This window comes from Bos grunniens, chromosome 6 (assembly GCF_055505025.1).
Source record: "Bos grunniens cultivar Pamir isolate PY7600 chromosome 6, Bosgru_T2T1.0, whole genome shotgun sequence".
NCBI lineage: Eukaryota > Metazoa > Chordata > Mammalia > Artiodactyla > Bovidae > Bos > Bos grunniens.
In genome coordinates, this window is record NC_141170.1 from 19,585,588 (window position 1) to 19,605,347 (window position 19,760).

At 43.4% G+C, this 19,760-nt stretch overlaps 1 protein-coding gene across 4 annotated transcripts in view; it reads left to right on the top strand.

The window, feature by feature from the left end:
* The window catches only part of HPSE (heparanase), a 51,923-nt gene that overhangs the window by 13,844 nt on the left and 18,319 nt on the right, over nt 1-19,760 (top strand). For 3 of the 4 annotated variants that reach the window (XR_015165219.1, XM_086404999.1, XM_086405000.1), the window contains exons 2-3: nt 7,935-8,080; nt 10,591-10,716. Coding sequence is in view for 2 of the 4 variants with exons in the window: in XM_086404999.1 (XP_086261125.1) it covers nt 7,935-8,080; nt 10,591-10,716 (272 nt within the window). In the remaining 2 variants the exon portion in view is untranslated. Of the gene's footprint in view, nt 1-7,934; nt 8,081-10,590; nt 10,717-16,016; nt 16,134-19,760 lie in introns of those variants that run through there. The other variant, XM_086405001.1, reaches the window with a different exon arrangement.

Below are 19,760 nucleotides of genomic sequence, written 5' to 3' on the forward strand. Positions count from 1 at the left end.
AGCACTTATCAGCAATGCCAAATGCATGTTTGGACAACTGATGTTTGCTTCCCTCATGGCTCAGACAGTAAAGAATCCTCTGCAATGCAGGGGACTTGGGTTCCATCCCTGGATTGGGAAGATCTCCTGGAGAAGGGAATGGAAACCCACTCTATTATTCTTGCCTGGAGAATTCCATGGACAGAGGAGCCTGGCAGGTTCGAGTCCACTGAGTCGCCAAGAGTCGGACACGACTGAGCGACTAACACTTCTGTGTGCCTGCTGCTAAAAGAAAGAACCACAGCCAGCAAAACAACTGAGGGCAATCACAAGCCATAGGCTCATATGTTTTGACCCCTGAGACTCCCCTCTGGTTGAACAGTGCTCACTAAGCTCCCTTCCCTCCCAAACTATTCACCGTGCAGCCTGGAGCCCGTGCATGGTAACCCTGCTCCATCCTCCTTGGAGAAAATTCCTGCTTCTTCTTTCAGTTCAGTCGCTCAGTTGCATCCAACTCCTTGTGACCCCATGAATTGCAGCACGCCAGGCCTCCTTGTCCATCACCATCTCCCGGAGTTCACTCAAACTCATGTCCATCGAGTCGGTGATGCCATCCAGCCATCTCATCCTCTGTCGTCCCCTTCTCCTCCTGCCCCCAACCCCTCCCAGCATCAGAGTGTTTTCCAATGAGTCAACTCTTTGCATGAGGTGCCAAAGTACTGGAGTTTCAGCTTTAGTATCATTCCTTCCAAAGTACACCCAGGGCTGATCGCCTTTACAATGGACTGGTTGGATCTCCTTGCAGTCCAAGGGACTCTCAAGAGTCTTCTCCAACACCACAGTTCAAAAGCATCAATTCTTCAGCACTCAGCTTTCTTCACAGTCCAACTCTTGCATCCATACATGACCACTGGAAAAACCATAGCCTTGACTAGACGGACCTTTGTTGGCAAAGTAATGTCTCTGCTTTTCAATGTTCTATCTAGGTTGGTCATATGAGCTCTTCTCTGAAGACCCAAGTGGAGACATAGATGCCACTTCTCCTCTGAAGTAGCCCTCCGGAGTAGAAGCTGTGCCTTGTCCAACACTGCAGCCCCTTCCCATTACTGGCTTATTAATACACATGACTATTCATGATTAGATAATATTTTCCATCTCCAGACTTTATGGCCACCTTATAGATTCCCAAGAGGGAAAATATAGCTAGACTAAGCTAGGTTTGGGTTTTAGCAAGAAGAAAAATGAGACAGGAGTTTGGGGGTGTTATCATAAGAATGACTCATGGAATAAACCAAGAGGCCTAAATCAGATACGGAAGGAATAGAAAAAGAAAGAGGCTGTTCAGTAGAGGTACTTAAAAAAATAGTTGTACTGGGATCCACAGACTCAAAAAAACCTAAGAGAGTGAGGAGTTTAGTCCAAGAATAGAAGTTTTAAGAGTTCAGATGTCAAAGGTTCTTAGTGATGGATCGAAAAGAGTCGGACATGACTGAGTGACGAACACACACATTTTAACCATGGGGCTTCCCTGGTGGCTCAGAAGTAAAGAATCCGCTTGCCAATGCAGGAGACGCAGGTTTGATCCCTGGGTTGGGAAGATCCCCTGGAGAAGGAAATGGCAACCCACTCCAGTATTCTTTCCTGGGAAATCCCATGGACAGAAGAGCCTTTGGGGCTACAGTCCATAGAGTCGAAAAAGAGTCAGACACAACTTAGGGACTAAACAACACTTTTAACCATGTTTAACTGCACAGTTCAGTGGCAGTAAGTATATTCACATGGTTGCGCCACTCTCCCCGTCATCCATCTCCTGAATTTTCCACCTTCCTACACTGAAACTCTGTCCCCATTAAACACTAACTCCCCATCTACCTGATCCCCTCGGCCCCTGGAATCTACCAATGTACTTTCTATGATTTTGACTATTCTAGGTACTTTGTCTAAGCGGATTCAAACAGTATTTGTCTGCACCTAATGTATCAGTTCAGTTCAGTTCAGTTCAGTCGCTCGGTCGTGTCCGACTCTTTGCAACCCCAAGAGTTGCAGCACGCCTGGCGTCCCCATCCATCACCAACTCCCGGAGTTCACTCAGACTCTCGTCCATCGAGTCAGCGATGCCATTCAGCCATCTCATCCTCTGTCGTCCCCTTCTCCTCTTGCCCCCAATCCCTCCCAGCAACAGAGTCTTTTCCAATGAGTCAACTCTTCGCATGAGGTGGCCAAAGTACTGGAGTTTCAGCTTTAGCATCATTCCTTCCAAAGAAATCCCAGGGCTGATCTCCTTCAGAATGGACTGGTTGGATCTCCTTGCAGTCCAAGGGACTCTCAAAAGTCTTCTCCAATACCACAGTTCAAAAGCATCAATTCTTTGGTGCTCAGCTTTCTTCACAGTCCAACTCTCACATCCATACATGACCACTGGAAAAACCATAGCCTTGACTAGATGAACCTTGGTTGGCAAAGCAATGTCTCTGCTTTTGAATATGCTATCTAGGTTGGTCATAACTTTCCTTCCAAGGAGTAAGCGTCTTTTAATTTCATGGCTGCAGTTATCATCTGCAGTTTTGGAGCCCAAAAAAATAAAGTCTGACACTGTTTCCACTGTTTCCTCATCTATTTCCCATGAAGTGATGGGATCAGATGCCATGATCTTTGTTTTCTGAATGTTGAGCTTTAAGCCAACTTTTTCACTCTCCTCTTTCACTTTCATCAAGAGGCTTTTGAGTTCCTCTTCACTTTCTGCCATAAGGGTGGTGTCATCTGCATATCTGAGGTTATTGATATAGTGGAATGCATTTTTTAAGTTTCATTTAATATAAGATCCATGGAATTTATACAGTCCATGGAATTCTCCAGGGCAGAATACTGGAATGGGTAGCCATTCGCTTCTCCAGGGGATCTTCCCAACCCAGGGATCAAACCCAGGTCTCCCGCATTGCAAGTGGATTCTACCACCTAAGCTACCAGGGAAGCCCAATATATGATCACTGACCTTCATTTACTGAGAAATCCAATAAATACCTTTCAATCCTTGTCTTACTTGTCTCTACTATGGATTGAATGTCTGGATGGCCCCCCTACAGTTCCTATGTTGAAGTCCTCATCCCTGGTACTCAGTCTGTGACCTTATTTGGAAATAATGTCATTGCAGACACAATTGGGCTTCCCAGGTGGTGTGGTGGTAAAGAACCCACCTGCCAACACAGGAGACCTGGGTTGGATCCCTGGGTCTGGACAATCCCCTGGAGTAGGAAATGGCTACCCATTCCAGTATTCTTGCCTGGAGAATTCCATGGACAGAGGAGTCTGGTAAGGTCTCAAAGAGTCAGTCACAACCGAAGCAATTAAGCATGCACACACGCAGACACAATTAGTTAAGAACTGGTCATACTGGAATGGAGTAGGGCCCCATTCAGTATGACTGATGACCTTATAAAAAGGCAGGATTTGGAAACAGACACACACACACACAGAGAACACCACGTGTACTTGGAGCTGTACTGCTCTGAGAAGCTTTCAGAAGCTGAAAGAAAGGCCTGCAGTAGATCCTCCCCCAGCACCTGCAGGGGGAGCATGGCCTTGCCAACATCTTGATTTCAGACTTCTTGCCTCCAGAGCTCTAAGATGACACAGGTCCATTGTTTAAGCCACCCAGTTTGTGGTGTTTTGCGACTACAGCCCTAGCAAACCAATTCAGTCTCCTAGAAGCATTTGGCCAGAGTGACAACTGAAACACTTTCTTATCCCTTCAGATTGGTGTCACGGCCATGTCTGGCGGTTTCCCCCACCACTCTAAGGTTCTTCACCACCTCTTCCTCGAGCTTGTCTCAGTGGTGCTGTTCCCTAGGCTTCTGACCTAGGCTCTCACCTTCTTTTTTATTATATTTATTTATTTATTTGGCTGTGCCGGGTCTTAGTTGCAGCATGCAGTATCTTTAGCTGTGGCATGCAAACTCTTCAGGGTTGAACCCAGGCGCCCTGCATTGGGAGCACGGAGTCTTAGCCACTGGACACCAGGGAAATCCCGAGACCTTCTTTTTTCACTTTACATAATCTCCTGAGTGGTTTCATCTCATCACTTGAATTACTGTTCAGGCAGTGGTGTGTCAAGCAATGTTTCACAACTGGCTGTCTGAGGGGAGAGGAGACTGATTTATGGTTGTTTTTTTTTCCAATTTCTGTAGTCTAAACACCCCCTCCATGGCTGATTTCAAACTGCCAACAGTTAAACACTGGTTCTCAAAACATAAAAGTTGGCTCTCACAAGCTGGTACCAGCCAGTGCAGGGTGGCTCCCACGCACCTCCGCTTTTGTGTCAGAGATAAGCAACTTATTTTTACACATACAGTAAAATAAAAATACCTGCAGACATTTCTTTCCACTAACAAACTGTTCCAGAAACGCGATACCTGCCAGAGCTTTCGCATGTTCTTTGGTTATTTCCATGTCATTGTGGTGGTGGTGGTGATTATTTTCCTCCTTTCTTTTTTCCGTGTGTGATAGAAATACCGTACCTTTGTTCAGTTTTGTTTTTAGGACAAGCTTGCAGGTGTTTTAAATCTGGCTTTTGTCAGAGAGCATCAATATTGTTTCTCAAAACAAGAAAAGATTCCATTGCAAAGGAGACAGACAAAAAGGTCCTTGATACAATACTCTGAAACATGTGATTTCGTTTACTTGGCAGAAGTCATAGCACTGGGTTTTAATTTTGTTCAGGAAATGGTCTATGTCTGACCCCTCATGCCCTGTTGTCAGGCTAGACTCAACTGTTCATGCACTTGGACATGCTTGCTGAGTCGCTTCAGTTGTGTCCGACTCATTGCAACCCTATGGGCTGTAGCCCACCAGGCTCCTCAGTCTATGGGATTCCCCAGGCAAGAATACGAACCTTTATTAAGCACCAGCTCTGTGCCAGGTACTTGTCTAGGTTTCATCTGGGTGCTGAGGAGATTCTGATGATCCAGACAGAGTCCCTCCTTTCACAGAGCTTAGCTTGAGATGGGGGTGGGATAGATAGTAAACCAAGGAAATGCAATAGAAAGCTAATTTCAGAGACTGCTGGATGCTCAGAAGAAAACAAAGGCAGGGTAATGTGGTTGAGAGTGACCTGAGGGGGTACAGCCACCACTTCCGGGAGCCAGGCTGTGGTGCTCCGACTTCAGAGGCAGGCGGTACACAGACGCCTGCCTTGAGACCCGACAGCTCCTGCTGGTACTCGTGTTCCCTTCATTTCCCAGAGAGCGCCATTTCAATTGCTCTCCCATCTCAATTGCTTACAGACATCAGCCCCACAAATCTAAAAGAACTTCCTCTGTCACCACACACAACCAAAATGGAAATCAAGGACCAGTATCAGTGCCTGGCCAAAAAGCAGTGGGACGGGGCCAGCCTGAAGTGACTTTGCAGAAGTTCCTTGTATCAGGTTTAGGGCTGCAACTCTACCTGTAGGCTAAGGGTTCACTAATTCACACCAATGGTTCACATTAGTGGAACCACACTAGCCAAAGCACCAAAGATAAGCACCGGAGAACTAATGCTTTTGGTGCTGGAAAAGACTCTTGAGAGTCCCTTGGACAGCAAGGAGATCCAACCAGTCAATCCTAAAGGAAATTAGTCCTGAATATTCATTGGAAGGACTGATGCTGAAGCTGAAGCTCCAAAACTTTGGCTACCTGATGCAAAGAGGTGACTGATTGGAAACGACCCTGATGCTGGGAAAGATTGAAGGCAGGAGGAGAAGGGGACGACAGAGGATGAATGGTTGGATGGAATCACTGACTTCACAGACCTGAGTTAGAACAAACTCCAAGAGATAGTGAAGGACAAAGAAGCCTGGTATGCTGCAATCCATGACGTTGCAGAGTTGGACATGACTGAGTGAACAACCACAAAAGGGTAACCATACTAGTGGTTCACACTAAGCATTCACTGACTTTTAGACTGAGGACTCACCTCCACTTTATGTGTCTTCTGAGCTCCAAACACACATGGCCAGGGGCCTGATGGAAATGGTTATTGGTGCACCACTGGTATCTTGCGACACTGAGCCCCATGCCTGCCTTCATCCCTGTCTCCAGTCTAATGCCTATTTATTTTTCATCTCATCAAATGATATTACCATCTTCCAAGATGCTTCCCAGGAATAATCTTGGATTCTTCTCCAACATTCCATTAAATACTCAAGCTAGTATTTCTGGGTTTCCCAGGTAGCTCAGTGGTAAAGAATCTGCCTGCCAATGCATGAGGTGCAGTTTCAATTCCTGGGTGGGGAAGATCCCCCAGAGGAGGAAATGGCAACCCACTCCAGTATTGTTGCTGGGAAAATTCCATGGACAGAGGAGCTTGGTGGACTATAGTCTGTGGGGTTACAGGGTCAGACATGACTGAGCATGCATGCACACTAGTATTTCTATCTCCACTTGTGTCTTGAATTTATTCACCTCGCTTCATCCCTACTTTTGTTACCTGACCTCAGTCCATCACTTTTTTTCAATATTAACATGACCACAGTCTTGGTCCTTCTATTCAGTGATTTACACTGCAGCCTGGGATTCTTTTCTAAAACAAAAGTCTGGTGCAGTCATTTCGTTGCTTTAAATCCTCCCATGGCCGCCATCTTATAAACCAGAACTCCTTCCAGGACATGGCAGCTCACCAGCCATCCATGATATGGTCCTGCCTGCCTCACCAGTCTATCCTCTCCCACACCTCCCTGCCCCCAGTCTCTAGGCTCAAGCCACACCTTAAGCATCTTAAAAGAACTTGAAGTATTTTTGAGGGTCCCTGAACCTACGGTGGGTCCTGGCACAAGGAGATGAAGCACAGAGTGAAATTTGTTCAGGGATGTTATCAGTGAGGAATTGATTGAAATCCCCAGCAGCACCAGAGAACTCAGGGAATGGTGGCATCTGCCAGGAAATCCTCAGAACCTCTTGAAAACAAATGGGAATGTTAGCTCGGACCAAGTAAGGATTCAGAAGAAAGTCGTTTCCACTTTGCTACGAACCCAAATGAAGCTAAACTGTAGGAAGGGGGAACAGGATGTCAAGAAATATTGGCAATTAGTTCTCTGGCATGATTTTCCAATTTGAAACAAACCCACATATAAACTAATTAACTGGGCCATTTTGTGAACACACAACATCAGGCCCATGTGTTTTAAGAGCTTTCCAGAGAGCATGGTGGCCAGGATCCCATATGTGAGGCTTCAGAAATACATGGAAGCTTGTTCCTGTTACCTGCGTCTTCTGTTTTCTTAGTATTGTTCACTAAGTATTCATGACATCTTCATCTTTCTGAGAGAATGGATTATAAATCATTTGAATTAGGTTCTATAACATTCTGTACTATTCTGAGCACCTAACAGGAGGATTTTTGGCTTGATGACGTATGCCTTTAGAATTGCTTGAATAGGAAGTGTCCTTGGTGGATAGGAATTAGAATCTTACACCATTCTAAGTCATTTGACTTATATTGAAAAGGATAGTTTTCCTTGGGGTGGAGGTGGAGGTTGGTGAGGGAGAGGAAAAGGACTTGTAAGTCATTTATGAACTTCTCTGGGAACAGAAATTTTTGAGGACAATATATTTTTCAAAGAAACACAGAGTCATCTTTCCTGTAGTTTCCACTCTCTTATGTCTTTTCCTCCATCAGTCACAGAAGATTAAGAACTCTCTGAAAGCACTAAACACTATCGTGCTAGTCAGGTTGAAATATAAGCTCTTGGCTGAGTCAGCACTCCCAGTTGCTTTCAGATGCCTAGAAGAGCAGCCTTGCAATTAGGAAGATTCCAGTTGAGACGATGTCCCCGTTAGAGTGATATGACTTCTCTCTCCAGTGCCCTTGCAGCTAGATGTTAGAAAATGGGTCCACCAAGAGAGAAGGGAGTCAATGTGTAGAAGTCATTGTCTTGGGGAAAAAAAATAATTTTAATTTCTTGCTTGTCTTCATAACAGTTCTTCAAAGCTTCGTACCTTGGCCAGAGGTTTGGCTCCTGCATACCTAAGATTTGGTGGCAACAAGGGAGACTTTCTCATTTTTGACCCCAAGAAGGAACCAGCCTTTGAAGAGAGAAGTTACTGGCTATCTCAAAGCAACCAGGGTGAAGTTTTTTAGAGATTACCCATTTATTTGAATTCACTTGAGTCGGTCACGAGCATTCTCAGAGAAGAGCGGTTTGTCACATCAATTGATAAGAGATGAAGGGCTCCCAGTGGAACTGTGGGGATGCCTACACAAAAGGAGGAAGCAGTGGGCAGGTTTCCTCCTCTTGATGTTCTCAGGAATGTGAGACATGGGGGGCACAGGGAAGGTGCTGGACATGGTTTTAAGAGAGTTAGTGTTACTCACTCAGTCTTGTTGGACTCTTTGTGACTCTATTGACTGCAGCCCTCCAGGGGATCAGGGATCAAACCCAGGTCTGCAGCATTGCAGGAGAATTCTTTACCATCTGAGCCACCAGGGAAGCCCTTAGGAGAGTTAATTGTGCTGTAAACAGAACAAAGATTGTAGCTAAAGGGCAGAGCTGCCTAGAGGAACCTGTGGGGAGAAATGCACCAAAACAGAGAATATTCCCTGCTGAAAAGACAGCACTGATCGAAGCTCATTTATTCCAGAAAATGTGGATGAAAGGTGTAATAAGGGGATGTGGAGATGTGCTCTGTGTCTAAGAATGGATTTTAAGGCTTGATTTGTTGGGCAGTGGTTCTCAGACTTTATTGACTATACACAGTCACCCAGGGGGAGTTTGAATATTTGAATTCCTGGGTGCCAACCTTAGATTACAACTTGAGCAAGCTCCTCCTTGTGATTCTAAATATTAGGAGTCTGTGGGCTTCATCTGAGAAATATGCTAAGGCACCACAAGGATTTGCCCTGTGTCTTTCATAAGTGCTATACAGACACCAAATGGAAGTTAAATTAGTATGTTAACAATTATTGAAACTACCATGTACATCTGAATTACAACAATGTACTATGTATATATTAATGAACAATATTTTGCTATTTTATATATTACATTTTTTTGTGGTTAGGAAGTGTTTAGAACTGTTAATCAGTAACTGGGCCAAAGTTGATAGAATAGTAATTAGAAAAAATGAACAAAAGCCAGGAGGGTTTTCCTGGAATAACAGATTGAAGTATGTTTAGACCTGGCCCTTTCTCCCCAGTCAGTCATATGCGTTTTGAAGTTCTCATAAGTTTACATAGGAGACTGTCCTTCGTTTATCAGTTTTCTTCATCCTGGTGGGGAGACAGGATCACTGGGATTATCCCAGTGCTTCTGAAACATCCTTTATGAGGGGCTTCCCTGGTGCCTCAGACTGTAAAGAATCTGCCTGCAGTGCAGGAGACCCAGGTTTGATCCCTGGGTCAAGAAGATCCCCTGGAGAAGGGAATAGCTACCCACTCCAGTAGTTTTCATTCTGTCTGCCCTCTGATGGATGAGGATAAGAGTCTTATGGAAACTTCTTGATGGGAAGGACTGACTGTGGGGAAAACTGGGTCTTGATCTGATGGGCAGGGCCATGCTCAGTAAATCTTGAATCCAATTTTCTGCCAATGGCTGGGGCTGTGTTCCTTCCCTGTAGTTCAGCCTGAGGCCAAACTAGGGTAGGGATAAAGATTAAAGGGAGGAGGAGAAGGGGACAACAGAGGGTGAAATGGTTGGATGGAATCACTGACTCAATGGACATGAGTTTGAGCAAGCTCCAGGAGATGGTGAAGGATAGGGAAGCCTGGCATGCTGCAGTCCATGGAGTCTCTAAGAGTTGGACATGACTTAGCGACTAAACAACCCACTCCAGTATTCTTGCCTGGAGAATTCCTTGGACCAAGGAGCCTGGTGGGCTACAGTCCATGGGGTCACAGTGTCAGACCCGACTGAGCGACCAACGCTTTCTGAAACATCCTTCTTATGAACACAGGATGGATGAGGCACCCACTGTCAGGAAGTCAGACTGAAGCTTCTGAGAAAGGAAGTCACGGGGGGCCAGCCAGTCCTGGCAGCCCAAGCCTGGCAGCCCTGCTGCCTCGTGATAAAGAAGTATGACAAGTACTGTCCTGCCAGACAGGATGGGGTGGATTTGTCCAAGTACACACCCTGTGGTCTCGGGAGCTTTGATGATACCAGATATAAAGTAATATAAGTCAGCATTCCCTGTCCTACCATTTTGGCAAGAGGAGATTGCCACAAAGCAGATATAGTCCATGCAAAGCAAATTGCTATGTATTTTGAAAGTGAATTTTAAGAGAACTGAACAATGTTTTGTCTTCCAGGGGGGTTCTCTAGTAATTTCAAGTTTTGGAGAAGCCTCCTGAATTGCTAAATAACTTGAAGTTATGTGCAGTGTATCTGTGTCCAGTATACCTGTGGTGTTTCTTAGGAAACATGCCCTTTGGCTGTTTGGTTTTTTTTTTTTTGGTGGTGATTGGTCAAGCAGCAAATTTGACATGTATAACAGAATACATCTTTCTCTGATCTTAGACCCCAAAACCAGAAACTCAGCTATCCTGCTTTAGTTCACATATATAGCTAGGTAAATAAGCATATGGGATTTCAACCTTATCATTGTACAAGTAGATTCTCTGAATTATTCATTTCATTTGCAGATATTTGCAAATCCGGATCCATCCCTTCTGATGTGGAGGAGAAGCTGCGGTTGGAATGGCCCTTCCAGGAGCAAGTGCTGCTCAGAGAACAGTATCAGAAAAAGTTCACAAACAGTACCTACTCAAGTAAGAAATGAAAGGCACCCTGCTGGTGTCCCAGCCCCCGAAATGTTTGGATGGCTTGAACTTGGACTAAAATTTAAGAGGCCCTATAGCAGTCATGGAAAGCTGCATAATCCTCAAATGTTAGCAAGAGTTAGTGGACAATCTTGAACCCCAAGTTTCTGTTTTCTTTACCTGACTTTGCCTACTAGCCAGGGAGTCATTCAGTCTATTTTATCCACAGTATCGATAGTGTGTATATATCAATCCCAATCTCTCAGTTCATCCCACCGCACCCCCAGCTTTCCCCTCTTGCTCTCCATACATTTGTTCTCTACATCTGTACCTCAATTTCTGCTTTGCAAATGAGATCATCTGTACCATTTTTCTAGGCTTCCCAGGTGGTGCTAGTGGTAAAAAAAAAAAACATGTCTGCCATGCAGGAGACATAAGAGACTCAGGTTCGATCCTTGGGTCTGGAAGATCCCCTGGAGGAGAGCGTGGCAACCCACTCCAGTGCTCTTGCCTGGAGAATCCCATAGACAGAGGATCCTGGTGGGCTGTAGACCATAGGGTCGCAAAGAGTTGGTCACATCTAAAGCAATATACCATGCATGCACATACACATATTGTTTTTTGAAATAGATAACTAATGAGAACCTACTGTATAGCTCAGGGAACTCTACTCAGTGCTCTGTAGTGACCTAAATGGGAAGGAAATTCAAGAAAGAGGGAGTATATGGATACATACAGCTGATTCACTTTGCTGTACATCAGAAATTAACACAACATTGTAAAACAATAACAATTTTTAAAAAGAATCATTCATTCACAAGCTAATAATAACCTTAACTGCTCTGAAGAATTAGGAAGTCAAGGAAGACATGAATACATTTCTTGAGAAAAAGTAAAATACAAAAGTGGGAAGAGTGAAATGTGAAATCATTCACACCTCTTTGTCCATTCTGTTTCCCCTCTCAGAAGCAGCCCCTGTGGTGAACTGTGTATCCCTGGCAGGGCAGCTTTCTCATTTTCTTTCCTGCATGGCTTTGAAAACATAAGACTAGCTCAGCTAACCAGGAATTTATTTCCATTCGTGGAAACAGTTTTCCAGTGTTTAAACAGGATGATGTTGTCACATGTGTCTGTGGGTGTGCTCTGTGCTCAGTCACGTCTGACTCTTTGCATCCTCGTGGACTGTAGCCTGCCAGGCTCCTCCATCTGTGGAGTTCTCCAGGTAAGCATACTGGGGCAGGTTGTCATTCCTAAACCAGGGCATCTTCCCAAGCCAGGAATCAAACACATGTCTCTGGCATCTCCTATACTGGCAGGCAGATTCTTTACCACTCTGCCACCTGATGTTGTTACGCAGGTCTCTAAAACAAACAAGCAATCCTTATCGAACGTGAAATATACTTTTATCTGAAAGTTGATGCTTTATACCCAGCTAAGGGATGATGTTGCCCAAGATCTCAGTTAAGAAAATGTCCTGTGTAGATACTCTACAACTATCTTCTTTTGACTTCTGAAAAATAAATGATCTTGAGAAGATGCTACACATGGGCATCACCAGATGGTCGACACCGAAATCAGACTGATTATATTCTTTGCACCCAAAGATAGAGAAACTCTATGCAGTCAGCAAAAACAAGACCGGGAGCTGACTGTGGCTCAGATCATGAACACCTTATTGCCAAATTCCGACTTAAATTGAAGAAAGTGGAGAAAACCACTAGACCATTCAGGAATGACCTAAATCAAATCCCTTATGACTATATAGTGGAAGTGAGAAATAGATTTAAGGGACTAGATCTGATATACAGAGAACCTGATGAACTATGGATGAGGTTCATGACATTGTGCAGGAGACAGGAATCAAGACCATCCCCAGAAAAAGAAATGCAAAAAAGTAAAATGGCTGTCTGAGGAGGCCTTACAAATAGCTGGGAAAAGAAGAGAAGTGAAAAGCAAAGGAGAAAAGGAAAGATATAAGCATCTGGATGCAGAATTCCAAAGAATAGCAAGGAGAGATAAGAAAGCCTTCCTCAGTGATCAATGCAAAGAAAGAGAGGAAAACAACAGAATGGGAAAGAGTAGAGATCTCTTCAAGAAAATCAGAGATACCAAGGGAACATTTCATGCAAAGATGGGCTCAATAAAGGACAGAAATGGTAGGGACCTAACAGAAGCAGAAGATATTAGGAAGAGGTGGCAAGAATACACAGAAGAACTGTACAAAAAAGATCTTCACAACCAAGGTAATCACAATGGTGTGATCACTGACCTAGAGCCAGACATCCTGGAATGTGAAGTCAAGTGGGCCTTAGAAAGCATCACTACAGACAAAGCGAGTGGAGGTGATGGAATTCCAGTTGAGCTGTTCCAAATCCTGAAAGATGATGCTGTGAAAGTGCTGCACTCAATATGCCAGCAAATTTGAAAGACTCAGTAGTGGCCACAGGACTGGAAAAGGTCAGTTTTCATTCCAATCCCAAAGAAAGGCAATGCCAAAGAATGCTCAAACGACCACACAGTTGCACTCATCTCACACGCTAGTAAAGTAATGCTCAAAATTCTCCAAGCCAGGCTTCAGCAATACGTGAACGGTGAACTTCCAGATGTTCAAGCCGGTTTTAGAAAAGGCAGAGGAACCAAAGATCAAATTGCCAACATCCACTGGATCATCAAAAAACAAGAGAGTTCCAGAAAAACATCTATTTCTCTTTATTGACTATGCCGAAGCCTTTGACTGTGTGGATCACAATAAACTGTGGAAAATTCTGAAAGAGATGGGAATACCACACCACCTGACCTGCCTCTTGAGAAATCTGCATGCAGGTCAGGAAGAAACGGTTAGAACTGGACATGGAACTGGTTCCAAATAGGAAAACTGGTTCCAAATAGGAAGACTGGTTCCAAATAGGAAAAGGAGTACATCAAGACTGTATATTGTCACCCTGCTTATTTAACTTATATGCAGAGTACATCATGAGAAATGCTGGGCTGGAGGAAGCACAAGCTGGAATCAAGATTGCTGGGAGAAATATCAGTAACCTCAGATATGCAGATGACACCACCCTTATGGCAGAAAGTGAAGAAGAACTAATCAGCCTCTGGATGAAAGTGAAAGAGGAGAGTGACAAAGTTGGCTTAAAGCTCAACATTCAGAAAACTAAGATCATGGCATCCGGTCCCATCACTTCATGGCAAATAGATGGGGAAACAGTGGAAACAGTGGCTGACTCTATTTTTCTGGGCTCCAAAATCACTGCAGATGGTGATTGCAGCCATGAAATTAAAAGACGCTTACTCCTTGGAAGGAAAGTTATGACCAACCTAGACAGCATATTCAAAAGCAGAGACATTACTTTGCCAACAAAGGTCCGTCTAGTCAAGGCTATGGTTTCACCAGTGGTCATGTATGGATGTGAAAGTTGGACTGTAAAGAAAGCTGAGCGCCGAAGAATTGATGCTTTTGAACTGTGGTGTTGGAGAAGACTCTTGAGAGTCCCTTGGACTGCAAGGAGATCCAACCAGTCCATTCTAAACGAGATCAGTCCTGGGTGTTCATTGGAAGGACTGATGTTGAAGCTGAAACTCCAATACTTCGGCTACCTGATGCGAAGAGCTGACTCATTGGAAAAGACCCTGATGCTGGGAAAGATTGAGGGCAGGAGGAGAAGGGGATGATAGAGGGTCAGATGGTTGGATGGCGTCACTGACTCAATGGACATGGGTTTAGGTGGACTCCGGAAATTGGTAATGGACAGGGAGGCCTGGCATGCTGCGGTTCATGGGGTCGCAAAGAGTCGGACGCGACTGAGTGACTGAAATGAACTGAACTGAACTGAAGTTAAATTGGGCTAGTCAACATTTCTAAGAGTATATTTTTGACATTAAATTATTTCTTTGTAAGATTTTACTATAAACTATCTGAATTCCAGTGTATCCAATGAATTTTTAAAAATATTTTTAATGTATAAAGTACAGGAGCAAAATAACATGTAAGAAATCAGAAAATAGGTTATATGCTAATAGAAAATGTAGTCCTTTAAATTATTTTTTGCATTTTGAAGCAGAGGACTGTGGGGGAAATACTCTAATCCTTTACCGATATGATCTATGGGACTTCCCTGGCAGTCCAGTAGTTAAGATTCTGTACTTCCAACGGAGGGAGTATTGGTTTGATCCCTGGTTGGGAAAGCAAGATCCCATCTGCCACATGGTGTGGCCAAACATTAAAATATATTTTAAAAAATTTAAAAAATAATATGATCCATGGTTGAACAAAATTTAGCATAACAGGGCCTTCTCAGATTCCATTAAAAGAATGACAGAAATCCAAGAGGCCCACGGCATTAAGGTCTCATTTGTAATAAATCATGTGATATAGGCCTGCTAGGAGAAGAGGCTGTGGTATTAGGCATGTAGAGTCACACATTTTTTCTTCATCATCTTAAACATATTCCAATTTACTCTAAATTTTTCCTTAAAAATATTTGCTGCCTCACATGATCTTTTTAGAACCAAGATGGTAGGCTTTCAACATCTTTTCCCTGCCTCTGGAACTCGGACCTTCCTAGTTTCTACACCAGGGGAAAGCCCTTCTTTCACTAACTGTTGCTGGCTCAGTATAAGCCCAGCCACCCTGTTGGCAATGCTACAGTGTATGACAAATACTACAGACAGTTAATTGTGTTTGGAAATGTTTTGACTTCTGAGTTGAAAATTTCTGTTTTATTCTGCATGTCTTAGAAACATAGAGATAGAAAATTTGCTGCATTTGGTCTGGGCACCAACTCATTGCAGGAATAAGTATCTAAGAAGCTCATAGATGTTGCCACACCTGGTTCTGCATCCATGGCCAAGGCTGGTAATTTCTGAGTAACTGAGAGTGGTATCATATGATGGAAGAGGTAGCAAAAGTCTGTTTTGTTCTTTGCTTAGTTAATGGCCTGTCCCTTTGAAACAGGTGTCCTAGAAGCTCTAAGTAAGTTTTCTAATTACAGGACACATTGGATGCTGTGTTTCACTTAAGTAGAAGATGACAACAACATTTGTCATGAGAATATAAATTCACATTGTAAATCTGTCTGGGCAGGAAAAGGAAGCAGTGTTACAGGTGTGATTTTGGGTGTGACTGCAGAAAGGAGGATTCCTTTATTAAAATAATCATATTTAATGAGCTATTTTTTTTCTCTCTTTCTTCTCCACCTTCTTTCCTCATTGTTCCACTCCCAGACTGGATGCTGGACACACCTACATAAATGGAAATGGTACAATAGTCAGTGCCTATGTTTAATGGTTCATTTAGATTATCTTGGTCCTGGGGAGTTTTCCACCCTCTCAGACAGTGAGAGATAAGAGACTGGATAACGACTGGAAATTGGATAATTAACTATGAGTTTTCTTATTCTTATTTTGAGGAAGGAATAGGTTGGGTGAGTTTTATTTTATGTTTTAAATTAATTTTTATTTAAGTGTAGTTGCTTTGCAATGTGTTAGTTTCTGCTGTACAGCAAAGTGACTCAGCTATGCGTATACATATATCTCTTCTTTTTTGGATTTCCTTACCATCTAAGTCACCATAGAGCACTTAGAAGTTCCCTGAGCTATACAATATTTTCTCATTAGTTATCTATGTTATACAAAGTATCAATAGTGTCTATATATCAATTTCAATCTCTTAATTCACCCCATCCCCCACAACCCTCCCACCCCCACCCCCACCCTGCCACTTAGTGGGTTTTTTTATTTAATTTTTTTTGGCTACACTGTGTCTTTGTCACTCTACTGGGGCTTTCTCTAGTTGCAGTGCGAGGGCCTCTCATTGCAGAGGCTTCTCTTGTTGGGGAGCACAGTCTCTAGGTACGAGGGCTACAGCTCTTGTGACATAGGGGCTCGGTAGTCTAGGCTCACAGGCTCTAGAGTACAGACTCAATAGTGTACTCGAAAGTGTACTTAAAAGTGTGGGATCTTGCCTGACCAGGGATTGAACCTGTGTCTCCTGCATTGGCAGGCAGATTCTTAACCGATGGACCAGCAGAGAAGTCATGCAGTTTTATTGGTCAAGAGTGGATTTGAACTCTGTAAGACACAGCCTTTATCCTAGGAGATGTTACTGCTATACAATTTGAAGCTACTTAAAGTGTATTTGGAAAAATGAGGAGATAGAGGAAGAGTAAGGTATGAACTGAATAAATCCTTGAAAATGTAAACATTCTAGGTTTCTTGAAAATGCTATAAGCTTTGTTGTGCTTCTAGGCAATAACAGTGCTTTACATCTATAAGAGTTTTCTGTGGTTTACAAAGGGTTTTCCCATGTGCTATTTCAGCTTGGTTCCGTGAGGCAGATGGATGATGGTACTAGTTCCAGGTCTGTAGATCAGTACCTGAGGCTCATGCAGGATGAAGGGTCATCACTGATGATTCAGTCTGTAAGTGGGAGGTAAGGCCCAAGCTCAGATATCTGATTCTTGGTTGAGGACACGTTCTCAACTTGATTTGCTATAGATGTGTAGAATACAGCTGTGACCATGCCAGTCAGAGGGCCTTTATAACAGGCTCTAGTAATATGGCACTGTCACCAAATAGCTCTGTGATATTGGGCAAAGCTCTTTATTTCTTTGGGTGTCAGTTTCCTCATAGAAAAATGAGGATGGGCACCAACTCATTGTAGGAATAAGTATCTAAGAAACTCATTGATGTTGCCACACTTGGGGAGGACTCCATAAAGGCCATAAAGGCCCACGCTGTCCTCCACTGCAGCCCTAAGAGCCCAGGAAGAAGCTGCAAGACTCAGAGAGCTTTTCAGCCCCCGATGTCTGTAAGTCCTTGATGATAGGCAGTAGTTTTGTGGAAGTGGGTGACAGAGCAAATATCAAAAACACCAAAAATAGCTTGCTAGTGTCATTACCGCTCCTCAGCTATTATGGGCAGTATTAAATCTATGGTTTCACTGCTATGGAAACCCAAGTAGTTCAGGCTGAAGACTCAGAAACAAAACCAAGACAAAACCTCTTTTAAGGAGAAAGAGGGTAAATTTGCCAGATACAGATTTTTTTAAAACTAGGGGAGGGACTTCCCTGGTAGTCCAGTGGTTAAGAGTCCAAGCTCCCAATATAGGGGTATAGGTTCAATCCCTAGTCAGGGAACCCACAGGACATGGCCAGAAAAGATAGAAATTTAAAAAAAGGAAAATGAACTAAAGGAGTGAATTTCTGTTTAATAGATAACTCTAAATATACATTAAGATCACCAGATTTTTGCAGATACTAATTGATGTAAAGATGACACTCAAAAATTGTTGCCAGGCTTCCCTGGTGGATTAATGATAAAGAATCTGCCTGCCAAGGTGAGAGACGTGGAATTCAATCCCTGGTCTGGGAAGATTCCACATGCCACAGGGCAACTAAATCCATGTACACCAGCTACTGAGTCAGTTCTCTACAGCCCGAGCTCCACAACAAGAGAAGGTACCGCAGCGAGAAGCCAGTTCACCACAGCTAGAGAGTAGCCACCACTGTCCCCAGCTAGAGAACAGCCCACGCAGCAACAAAGACCCAGCACAGCCAAAAATAAAAACAAATAAGTAAATAAAATAAATACACGGTTGCCACTCTCAGAGGTTAGAGGCTAGCTAATGGTTAAAAAACAGAGTTGAAAAGTTCCAAAGCTTTAAAAATCCCTTAGTGACTCCGTAATTTTTTTTTCCCATCACATCTAGCCCAAAAGAAATGCCTAAGAGTTTTCAATTAAACTGTTAGGTCCGAACAACCTAATAGTAATAGTTTTCATCATGTCCAACAGATGTTGATGTGTTCCCTTGCAAATTTAAAAGATCCTGCAGTACCCTTGTAAGTCGAGTTGCCTGGTTAAATTTTAATTTCAAATAAACAATCATTTCTTTACTGCAGGTTTTTCTCAAATATTGTATTTCAGTTAGTTCAGTTCAGTTCAGTTGCTCAGTCATGTCCGACTCTTTGCGACCCCATGAATCGCAGCACGCCAGGCCTCCCTGTCCATCACCAACTCCCGGAGTTCACTCAGACTCACATCCATCGAGTCAGTGATGCCATCCAGCCATCTCATCCTCTGTCGTCCCCTTCTCCTCCTGCCCCCAATCCCTCCCAGCATCAGACTCTTTTCCAATGAGTCAACTCTTCGCATGAGGTGGCCAAAGTACTGGAGTTTCAGCTTCAGCATCATTCCCTCCAAAGAAATCCCAGAGCTGATCTCCTTCAGAATGGACTGGTTGGATCTCCTTGCAGTCCAAGGGACTCTCAAGAGTCTTCTCCAACACCATAGTTCAAAAGCATCAATTCTTTGGCACTCAGCTTTCTGACATACACTAAAAACTATTCATTATTTATCTGAAGTTCAAATTTAACTGATGTCAGATGTCCTGTATATTTGTCTTCTAAACTGTCCCAGTAAATTCACTCCTCAGGGTGCCTTAAGGCCAAAGGAAAAGTGGACAACAGAGGCTGAGGTGGTTAGAGAGTATCACTGACTCAATGGACATGAATCTGTGCAAACTCCAGGAGACAGTGGAGGACAGATGAGCCTGGCACGCTGCACTTCATGGGGTCACAAAGAGTCAGACACAACTTAGCGACTGAACAACGATGAAAGGCTACCTTGGCGCTGAGTTTGGAAACCACGTCCCTAGAGCCCTAAACCAGTTTTTTAAATGTAAAATTCCATTTGTTAATCTTTTGGATTAATACATTATATACATGATTTTTTCAAATAATGTTTTAAAAAGCTAATCAAAATTACCAAGTTATTTTGTGCCTGAGTTTGTGAGTGGAGATTTTTAGGTTATGAGGACTGGGACTTGTGCTGACTAATGAAAAGTCTGGCCTGTGCGTGCTGAGCACTGAGTTTTCCCAGTTCACCTGAGGTCACTTGAGCGAAACCCAAGTGTCAGACCAAAGCCTCTGGTACCTTCCATAGACTTGATTCAGCAGCTAAAACAAACAAAGTCACATTGGCTTTTTTTTTTAGTCCAATTTTTTTGGACTCTTATTCATAATTATAAGCACTCATTAGGACTAGAATTCCTT